General features: G+C 42.1%; 1 protein-coding gene across 2 annotated transcripts; it reads right to left on the bottom strand.

Moving 5' to 3' along the window:
* Positions 1-1,302: 1,302 nt before the first annotated feature.
* On the bottom strand, positions 1,303-10,531 carry MTERF2 (mitochondrial transcription termination factor 2). 2 transcript variants are annotated; one of them, XM_066355995.1, is made up of 3 exons: positions 10,365-10,531; positions 4,752-4,846; positions 1,303-2,727 (listed from the first exon to the last, which is right to left on the bottom strand). In XM_066355995.1, the coding sequence occupies exon 3, from the start codon at positions 2,667-2,669 to the stop codon at positions 1,515-1,517; it is 1,155 nt and encodes a 384-aa protein (XP_066212092.1). In that variant the 5' UTR covers positions 2,670-2,727; positions 4,752-4,846; positions 10,365-10,531; the 3' UTR covers positions 1,303-1,514. The 2 variants fall into 2 exon arrangements, with proteins under 2 accessions (XP_066212092.1, XP_066212090.1); XM_066355993.1 differs by lacking the exon at positions 4,752-4,846.
* Between the last annotated feature and the right edge of the window lie 907 nt (positions 10,532-11,438).

Below are 11,438 nucleotides of genomic sequence, written 5' to 3'. Positions count from 1 at the left end.
ACAAGCAAATTCAAGTTTCTCCAAGGGTATCACATCACTCTTAGAATGACATTCTGCTGCTTAGATGGACCTGTAATGCTCATTTTAACTTGTACCCCTTTCCCAGCCCCCACTGTACTGACTGTCACTCTTGAACAAACATTCTCATGTGACTCTGGGTAAGGAACTAAACCTCTCTGTGCCTGAGTCTCCTCATCTGTAGAACAATAAACAATGGTACCAAACTCTTAGGGCTGCAAAGCACAGTGTGCCTGGCACTTGGTGTTGCAGAGAGATATCTTTCACTTTTCCTAAGGAAGTGAACAAATTTGGAGAGAGAGGGTTACTTGCATTTGTTGAAGACATGCCCTTCCTTTTCATAATTTTTTCCTTAAGGCCATGCACATATAGTGCACAGACACTGACTAACAGTCAATTGTTTGGTTGTGTATTTGTTACAAAGTTCAAACCCCACAGCTGAAAGGGAGCCAGTCTTTACCTGTGTAATGTTTACCTTGGAACAAGATTTAGTAATAGAAATTTGAAATGCTACTAAAATCAGTACCAGCCATCACACACTTCCCCTTTTATAGTCAGATTTGGATTTTCAGTTAAGTTTTTAATGCTCCATTTACTTCAAATGTCTATAAATTAGATAATTTTAAATTTAGGCAATTTTATGTAGAAAGTTTTCATTAAAAAGTTTCCTAAATTTGTTGGTACTCACTCTTTTGGCAGGTCAGGTAGGGGTGACTTTTCTCATGCCAACTCCTAAGCAATCCTTTTTCTATTCACAAGGTTTGAAAAGAAGTCAGATCATTGTAAATCTGGGCTGTCACTTGGCAGCTGAATGGCCTCTAAACTTCAGTTTCCTCATCTGTAAAATGGGGAAAGTAATGAATACATTTAAAAGCATTTCATGAGATTAAAAAAATGGTCATCTTTAAACAAGCTGACCCTACAGGTAAGCTCTAATTGTTCTTTTTGAATGAGTAATACTTGGTTTTGAAAGATACTCATTTACTGCAACCAGGACATAAAATCAGCTCTCTCTACATGTGTTCAAAATTTGCTGATGTTTTACTTCACACTAAGCTATAGAATTCAGACCATGGTAGTGATGTTTCAGAGCTGGTGGTGAGCAAGAAGGCTGAATCTGCATCCCAGATGGAATGTGCTATAGTAATTTAAGAAAAAAATGTATCCGTACTTTGAATTAAGGGAGCACACTTATCAGCTTCTTAGAAATTATTCACTTATAAAATACCACAATGATGTGCCATTTAGTAGTATAGGATTAAAAAAAATAGCTTAAGGTCAAAATTATCAACTTTATTTAAAATAAGTACAATTTATATTTTAAAATATAGCAAATGAGTTGGAGATTATTTACTTAGAGGCAATTTACACACAACTCAGAAGCTAAGTAAGTTCTTAAAAGTACTAGTACTGTACCTACAGACTGCCTGGATCACGTGCCCTTGCTGCTCGGTTTCCCTGTGCACTGCCAGAGAGAAGCACTAGCAGCCAGCAAGCTACTCAACACTTAATGGGGCCACAGGGTTAAATAATGGCCTTCCTTTTTTGGCCTGAATTTTACCAAAGTTAGCCTCAAACTCTTTTTTCGTTCCATTTAGATTTCCTAGATGTCCACCCTTTATGCTGTAGCCTAAGGAATTCAGTTTCCTTATCCTGTACTGCACTATCTGCGGTGTTAATTCAAGAACCATTGGCATCTCTCTTATCTGAGCAATGGAAATTCCTTCTTTTAATAATCCCTGAATTCTCTCTTCCAAAACTGGAACAGAATAATATAAAAGGGCAGGACATTGCAAAACTAGTTGCTTCAAGTCATGATGTGTGCAGTTGAAAGCATTTTTAGAGAAGGACATACTGTTCTGTATACTTCTTGGGCCAAGTTGAAAAAGAAACCCTTTCAATTTGGATAGAAGTTGGAGAATTTCAAAGTTTGTGAAACCTTGCTCCTGGAAAAATTCTAGTGTTTCCAGTATAGCTGCAGAAGAATTTAACAAAACAAATGGGTTTTGGCTTAATAACTTTAGTAGCCACACTTTCATGTTGGCCTCAGAGCCACCTAAATTTAGATAACTTTCTTGGAGAAGCCTTATCATTTGCTTATTATTCTCAACAGGATTATGAAAAACACTAGTTGCAGTTGTCAAAAATCTGCTAATGACCACATTTTTGAGTCCCAACTCTTGAAAGAACTGAACATTCAGTTTCTGGTTTTCCTGGTCTTGAATAGTAAAGAAAGATTCTGGAAATTGTTCTATTAACTTGACTAATTCTTCCTTGTTTTTGCAGACGGACTGCCAGAGTTCTCTCTGGGTGTTAACAGCAGTTGGACTGCAGACAATGGCTTCTGGGCAGCGTTCCAAAATACTGGCTACAGAAGTCTCATCGGCACCTAGTTGCTGTAAAATATTTGCAATTTCTTCAACATAGGTTTCATCCTCCAAAAGTATCCATCCTTTTAATCTGCGAATTTTCCTGATGTCAACTGAAAATTTATAGAGCTTTTCCACTGTTCTTTTATTTTCTGTGTCTGACTGATTCGTAGTTGTATAGGTGAAGCATGCTAAAAGAGGTCTGTATTTCGGAGCTGATACCATCCTTCTGAGAGAACACAGCCTGCTAGGCTGGGATCTCATCAGCAACTTCCACAACATGCCTGCAATCCAGTGGCTAATCCTCACTGACCTGGGACTCAGAATGTGCTCAGGGTGCCTGTAAGAAAGAAAACACTGGTTTTAACATTAAGGGGTGCTGACTTCTCAAACACTAACACAAATCTGAGCTGTAAATCAGAGGCATGGAAATAATGTGGATTTAAATTAGGAAAATTACTCATGTGGAATATTAACTATATCCTCTTAAATAATTTATCACGTAATTATACCTCTTCACAACTTAGACATCATATACTTTATTAATACATTGCCTGCTTGAGCTTTGCAGCAACCTTGTGAAGTTACTATTTTACAGCTCAGTAGCAAAATCACAAAAAGTTCAAAGATTCACAGGCCATAGATGCTACTTCTGACACAAATTCCCTTTTCTCTTTAGGAAACATATTATTTACTTACCTACATATACAGGCTTTTATTTATTTTTTAAAAAGTTTTTTTTTAAGACTCTAATTATTCATTTTAGAAAGGAGAGAGAGGGAGAAGGGGGGAGGAGTAGGAAGCATCAACTCCCATATGTGCCTCGACCAGGCAAGCCCAGGGTTTCGAACTGGTGATCTCAGCTTTTCAGGTCAACACTTATCCACTGCACCACCACATGTCAGGCTTTCATTTTATTTTAATGTTTTACATTTTCAAGGTGATGTTTACTGAAGCAAATACTTACTAAGAAAGGTGGGGTTATCTTTATAATCCAGAGTAAATATTTTTGCTGAATAACTTTTACCCCAAAGAAGTCATTTAATTTGTTTTATTTAAAATGAGTTAATAAATATATGCTTTTCTATGAGAATTAGGTAAAAATCATTTTTATAAGTCCATTAGTAAAAGAAATCTTAGCCAGGTACAAAGAGAAATGCCGTGTGACTGGCCCAGCAGGGCCGTGGAATTCACATTAGCTGTGGCACGAGGACCAAACATTTACAAGTCTAACCAGCTGTCCCACTTGACAGCTTTAGTTACCTAGAGATGGCCACACTGTGCCTGATGCCTGATTTTCTTATAGTTCTGGTAATGCAAACATGCCTACTTGGTGGTTTTAAATTTTAGTATTCGAGAGTTGAAGTGTCTTGGCTCCACCACAAAAGTGTGGTACTCAACTATTTGGCTCGTTAGCAGCCTTCCCTTACTATTTGTAGATTTGAAAGAAAACCGAGAAAAGTCATCTCCAATCCCGGCCCTTCATAATGCCAAGGACTCTTCACTTTCAAGCCTGTCCTAAGTAATCCAAATAAATGATTATTCTCTATGGGAAAATAACAAGTAACAATGTTCTCACTTTGGTTTACTTTTGGTAAAATAGTTCAGTTAGTGCCCACGATGTCCAAAATAATTGTAGGCATGTCATGGGACCCCACAAGCTCGGGCCTCACATCTGTACCACATGCTGGAGGGAGTGTGGGTTCTGCAACCAAACTGCCCATGCCTTGTCCTGACTCTAATTTATGGGGTCATCTTGGGAAAGTTACTTAGCCTCAGATTAAATAAGTAATAATTAGAACTGAGCCTCGCAGTAAATGTTCAATATGTATTCATTATACCGAGCACTAGCTGTAAAATAGAGACAACAGCAGGTGCACTTTACAGGAATACTGCGATGGTTAAAGTGCATGCCAAGCACTCTGTACAGGGCCTGGTACATAATAAGTACTCAATAAATGGAATCATTACTAGGAAACATCTGGAGCTAAAATTCTCGCAATAATATGACTTTAAATTATATTTTAGACAGAAGTACATTCTTTACAAAGAATAACTGAAAATTGTGTTTTAAATACTCATAAGCAAAATCACTGCTTATAAAAGTAATACACTATCACTATAAAGGATCTGCCAAATTCTGAAAGGAATAAGGAAGTGGAAAGTCTTTCATAATCCCATCACCTATAGACAACTTCATATTTTGACATATAAGTTTAGTTTTTCTGTACTTCTTGCACCCTTCATTATAATGTTTAAATACATAAATTTGCCTTACACATGAGCGTTAGGTTCTAAACTCAGCCTATAAAGTGAAAGTTTTCCTTGAAAATCTCTTAAGCACCACTCTGAATACCAACATACCCGTCTTCCGCTAAGTCTGGTGTAGCCAAGGTTCCTCTGGGGCGGGATCAGGTCCCAGTGTTTGGCTAAGCACCAGATGAAGCAGTTGGCTTACTCTGGGGGTTAAAAAAATGACAGATTAAATATTAGAACTACACTGACCACAGCATGATGCTCTTGCACAGTGAGGCTAACGGAAAAGCAGGCTGTCTCCAATTTCCTGCTTACTCCAGGGTGAACTATCACGTACTCAAGTGAGCTGTTGGAACAATTAAAGCTGTCTGTCTGGTTCTATCTCACTCTCTCTGATGAACAAATACTGTGGATTACAAAGGTGAAAAGTATAAATGTTGTGGCTCCTCTGCAATCTATACAGGGGTAGGCAAAATTATAGTTGTATTAATAATACAATAAATAATAATACAAGAATAAACTCTGTTTTGTGAACTCAAAACTTGCCCACCTCTGCGTATATAATTTATTCTTTTACCCACTGTATCTAACCTAGGCATCAAAAATGCTCTAAATATTTAAAATGAGTACGTAATATATGGGATAGATATACTATAATTTTGTAATTTATTTCCTAGTATTGAGCAGTGGGACTACTTGTGATTTTTTGCTATATACTGAATGTCCACATTTCATATTTTCTTCCTTTAGGTTGAATTTTAGGAGAATTACTAAAGAGGAAATGTGTGAAGTTGTTCATTCATTACCTAGAAAAACTCTCTCAAATGACATTCTCACAAGCAGTATGAGTGTTTCTCTCATCACTTATAATTTTGATATGTGAAAATGAATACCTCAGTAATTCACTTCATTTTATTAGTGAGGCTGAGGTTTTTTTGTTTTGACAAAGAGTCAGAGAGAAGGACAGATAGGAACAGACAGACAGGAAGGGAGAGAGATGAGAAGCATCAATTCTTCATTGAGGCACCTTAGTTGTTCATTGATTGCTTTCTCATATGTGCCTTGACTGGGGGGCTAAAGCAGAGTGAGTGACCCCTTGCTCAAGCCAGCAACCATGGGGTCATGTCTATGATCCCGTGCTCAAGCCGGTGAGCCCTTGCTCAGGCCTGCGACCTCAGGGCTTTGAACCTGGGTCCTCCACGTCCCAGTCCGACACTATCCACTGCACCACCGCCTGGTCAAGCAAGGCTGAGCTTTTCTTAATAAATTATTTTAACCATCTTTATTGCCTTTTGTGGATTAATTATTCCTGTCTTGAACCTTTTTTATCAGTGGCATTAAGTAAATTCACAATGTTGTACAGCCACTAACACTATTTCCAGAACTATTTTATCATTCCAAACACAAACTCTGCACTCATTAAACAATTCCACACTCCTTTCTCCTCTCAGCCCCTGGTAATTTCTATTCTACTTGCTGTCTCTATGAATTTGCCTTTTCTTCATATAAGTGGAATCATGCAATATTTGTCCTGTTGTGTCTGGCTTATTTCATTTAGCACAGTGCCTTCAAGTGTCATAATATAGCATGAGTCAGGGAAAAGTGGTTTAAGTGGTCAATGGGTCAGGGCATTTTCCCTTTCCTTTATGATTCCTACTGCTTTAAGTACCAGAAGATCAGATAAAAATTCACCCATATTCTTTATATTTTTGCTTGAATTTTAAAGGTTAGCTCCTTTGATTCATTTGAAATTTCTGGTTGTGAACTAAGAATGTTTTTTTAATCAGTTTATCTTCAAGCACCATTTTTTTTCTTCTTTTCCAAGTGAAAGGAGGGGAGATAGCAGAACAGACCCCAACATGCGCCCTGACCGGGATCCACCTGGCAACCGCCATGAGGGACCGATGCTCTATCCATCTGGGGCCATGTGTGCAACAGAGCTATTTTTAGTGCCTGAGGCAGAGGCTCCATGGAGCCATCCTCAGTGCCTGGGCTGATAATGCTGGAACCAATCAAGCCATGGCTGCAGGAGAGGAAGAGAGAGAGAAGAAAGGGAGAGAGAGGGAGTGGAGAAGTAGGTAGTTGCTTTTCCTGTGCCCTGACTAGGAATTGAACCTGAGACATCCACACCCCAGGCTGATGCTCTACCACTGAGCCAACCGGCCAGGGCCCAAGCACCATTTTTGAACAATCTTTTTTCATGATTTGTGATGCTTCCTTTATTATACAGTAAAATGTAACTTTTGTGTCTAACTAGCCTCCATCCTTACTCTTCTACTATTTGCGATTCCCTGAATGAGCCAGGAGGCTAATTTCTGGCTCAGCCAGACCATCCTAAAACAACCAAGTTTGTCAAATTTTCTCAAGTCAGACCTCTAGTTTCTTCCCAACCCCGTTCCCTCTTTCACGCTTAACCAGTGCCCTTTCTTCTCCCTCTACAAAGAAAGGAGAGCAACTCATCACACCAAACATAACCCATCTGCTATTTCCCCTTCCCTGCACTTACACCTTTCATTGTCCAGGGTAATCGTGACTCCAGTGCTGATCCCAACCCATCTGGCCCGAGATATCTAGAGCCTGTCTTTCTCACATATTCACTCCTTCAGTTAAAGTCTCCTCTTTGAGGCTCTCACGCTCACCTCAATGGCTCCTCCTCTCACTTCCACTCCAGCTAAAAACCCTAGTTTTCTCTTCCTCTCGGTTAATTCTCACAGGTTCTTTTTTCTCTCCATTTCTCCTCTGCTTCTTATACAGTGTGTCCGTAAAGTCATGGTGCACTTTTGACCGGTCACAGGAAAGCAACAAAAGACGATAGAAATGATAGAAATGTGAAATCTGCACCAAATAAAAGGAAAACCTTCCCAGTTTCTGTAGGATGATGTGGCAGCATGCGCAGATGATAATGTAACACCGTGTATACAGCAGAGCAGCCAACGTCCATGCCAGTGGAGATGTGGACGGTACAGAGGAAAGTTCAGTGTGTTCTGTGGCTCTCTAAACTTGAATCCGTGACCAAAGTGCAACGTGAATATTGGTGCCTTTATAACGAAGCGCCACCACATAGGAATAACATTACTTGGTGGGATAAGCAGTTGAAGGAAACCGGCATTTTGGTGGAGAAACCTTGTTCTGGTAGGCCATCAGTCAGTGATGAGTCTGTAGAGGCTATACGGGATAGCTACCTAAGGAGCCCTAAAAAATCTGTGCATGAGCCCACATCAAACTGCACTGAATAGGTATGAAACTGGGAGAGGTTTCCTTTTATTTGGTGCAGATTTCACATTTCTATCGTCTTTTGTTGCTGTCCTGTGACGGGTCAAAAGTGCACCATGACTTTACGGACACACTGTATAACTTCCAATAAAGGCAACTTCCATGTGACTAGCCAAAGAGTACCTTTACTTTATTTTATTTATTTTTTATAAAGACAAAGACAGAAAGGGAGATTAGAAACATCAATTTATAATTGTAGCACTTTTAGTTGTCCACTGCTTTTCATACGTGCCTTGACCAGGGGGTTCCAGCCTAGTCGGCGACCCCTTGCTGAAGTCATTGACGAGTTCAGGCCAGCGACCTTGGACTTCAAGCCAGCGACCTTTGGGCTCAAGCCAGCAATCATGGGATCATGTCTATCCCATGCCTCAAGCTCTCTGAAGCCAGATGAGATCACACTCAATCTGGCAACTTTGGGGTTTTAAAACTGGGACGTTAGAGTCCTGCCAATGAGTACCTTTAGTTCCTGTATCTTGAACTCTGTAGTTTTCAGCACAGTTGACCACTTTCTCCCTGAAATACTCTTCCTTGACTTTCAGGACTTTCCACTCTCCCAGTTCCACCCCTTCCTCCCCACACATCTGACCTCCCTTCATCTGTCTCCTTTTCAAGCTTATCTTCAGGAACTGGTTCTAGACCCTCTCCTCTTCTTATGTTAGTTTTTCCCCAGAGAGCCCTGTCCCTGTCTGGGGCTCCAGTTAATCCACTTGGGCTTATCTTCAGCTTCTTCCCAAAATGTGAGCTTGTCACCTGCCTGCAATAAACTTTTCAGTGGCACTCTGGGATAGACATAAAATAAAAATGCCTCACCATGGCCTATAATGCCTTTTCGTCTGAGCTCTTGCCACCCAAATTTCCCCCTCGCCCCTATCTTATCCAACCACACCTTTCCTTTCAGTCCCTGGAGCTCTACCTGTTCCCACCACAGGGTCTTTGATGACTGAGGGCTCTTCCCCATGCTCCAAAGGCCCTAACTCCTAGGTTAAGTATCACTTTCTCAAGGAAACTTCCCTGACCTTCATGAATAGATGAAGTCTCCTGTTCCCATTGTAGGCTTTCATGGAACCACAGATGGCTCCTCTGTGCCACTTGTCATAGCTGCTGCTATTCATGTGTTATAACTGCCTTATCCTACAGGAGGGAAGAGTGGTAACTGTTCCAATGAACTGTCTCCCTACCCTTCACCTGGCTGACATTGGTGAATCTAAGAGGCACTCCTAGGCAGGTGACCTGTGTGTGTGTGTGTGCTCCTCCATAGCAACCTGCTCATGACCCTAAACTAGCACTCTACTCCTGTAAGTTTGTCATTCATTCAACCAGTTTTTTGGCTTTATTTTAAGCTCACACAATGTGTCAGACATTATGCTAACACTAACTCTTCTGATAAAATGTTTCTTCATATGTCTGGATCACAGACCCATTAGAGAACTTGAGAGTCACAGACTCTCTTTCCAAAGGAAAAAAAAAAAAAGACCAGTACTCATTTTGCAGAAGTTTTAGCCGGATTCAGACCCTGCAGCCCAACTATGAACTACCTGAACGAGACTGCAAGCCCCGGGAGGACAGGATCTGCCTGCTTTCCTGCTTTATTCCTGCACCACGCAAAGAACTTGGTCCACAGAGGAATAAAATCAGTGTCTGTCAACTGAAACTGAAGGAACACACCAAGTTCAGGCAGCAACTGGATGTAGTGTGGGCTGCCTGAACTTGATCCTGGTCATGTTGGGTTGACTTGAGGAAGTCATTTCGTCTCTCTGTACCTCAGTTTGAGCATCAGGAAAATGGGGGCGTGACATCCTGGGAGACTGCGAATATGAAACGAGTGAATACCGTAAGTCACAGAATATTCAGAGAACTCATTAAATCATACAACAACTCGATTTAAAGATGAGAAAACAGTAACAGGTAAAGTAACCTGCTCAAAGTTGCTCAGCTAATAAAGGGCAGATCTCTCATTCAAACCCAGCAGCGTGGCTCAGGGTCCGGCCATCAGCCTCGCGCCCTGTACAAACGATGCTCTCGGGAAGCGTTAGTTAAAACACAGTGTGAGCTATTCTGATACCTCGTGTTTCTTGGACATTTTTGAAGAGTGAAATCCACTTCTGCAATATGCATAATTTTCATAATTAACACGGGGCCCTCCATAACACTGGTAACTTCAATTACGTTTTATAACATGTACGAACTGCTGCGTTTCAAATGAACCCCAATGGGTATATGCAAGGAAAAGGCAAGGCCCAAAGGAAGAGGATCTCGGAAGCGCTCGAAAGCCACACACCCACCGTGAATGGCCTGCGCTTTTCCGGAGAAACTTCCGCCCCGCGGCCCCCCGACGTCCGCCCAGGCCAGGCAGGCAGAGCTGAGCGGGGGGCGGCCCTCGACCCCCGCCTCTCCGCCGTGGCGTGCGGGGACGATCACCGCCAGGGGCGGGAAAAGGGCGCGACTCACCTGTCGCCGTCCGCTTCTTGCAAGGCGCAGAGAGTCCCGGGTCCCCGGCTCTGCGCTTCCTCCCTCACTGGCCAGGTTTCCAGTGGCGAGTCGTCCTCCTGAGGCCTGGGAAACAGGGCCTAGCACCCGGGCCCCGCGACTCCCCAGTTTCGCTCAGCAGCGGCAAACAAGACCTGCCTCTTTCTCGGCAGCCAATCAGAGCACGGGAGACCTGTGAGCCCGCAGGTGCACGCCCCCAAGCGTAGCCAGTCAGAAGGCGGGCTACGGGCCACGTGACCCTCTCAATGTCAGAGGCGCCGCAAGGCAGGGTTAGGCGGGCCTGGCGGCGTGGGAATTTCATACCATTTTCTTCACAGCGTTTTAGAAAAGTTGGAGTTTAGGTTGGTTTGTCCCTTGGGGAATATCACTAGCTTGTAAGAAAGGTTGGAGAGTTAACTCAGAAACCAGTGTATCTTTAAGCTAGAGCCGTTCCGAATTCTCAAAATAATTCGATAGGTCAGGGACTAATTTACAGCCCTGGCCTGTGAAAGCGTCACGTCGCTATGCCGAGGTTGTGAGTTCAGATCCCCTGTGAGGGCACATACAAGAATCGACCAACGAATGAATAAACATGAGGAACAACAATCAATGCTCTGTTTCCCTCTCTCTCCCCCTTCCTCTCTAAAATCAATTTTAAAATAATATTTAAAAAATGACTAATCAGCAGAAGAAATGTAGTTTTCAAAAGCCCCAAATCTCTGTTTTTTTTGTTTTTTGGTTTTTTTTTGTTTTTTTTTTTAGAGAGAAAGGAGTGAGAGAGAGAGACAGAGAGAGAGAGAAGGGGGAGGAGCAGGAAGCATCAACTCCCATATGTGCCTTGACCAGGCAAGCCCAAGGTTTCGAACCGGCGACCTCAGTGTTCCAGGTCGACGCTTTATTCCACTGCGCCACCACAGGTCAGGCCCCAAATCTCTTTGGACCATAATGGAGCCTTCCTGCTACCACGGTCCCACTCCCCCACCCAGCAGTCAGAGCACCTGTCTGACGTGTCTTTGAAAACCTCCCTCCCACCACCTTCACCTAAATACTTGTCCT

Source organism: Saccopteryx leptura, chromosome 1, assembly GCF_036850995.1.
Source record: "Saccopteryx leptura isolate mSacLep1 chromosome 1, mSacLep1_pri_phased_curated, whole genome shotgun sequence".
In the NCBI taxonomy this organism is placed as follows: domain Eukaryota; kingdom Metazoa; phylum Chordata; class Mammalia; order Chiroptera; family Emballonuridae; genus Saccopteryx; species Saccopteryx leptura.
This window is presented reverse-complemented; position numbering and strand designations above follow the sequence as displayed.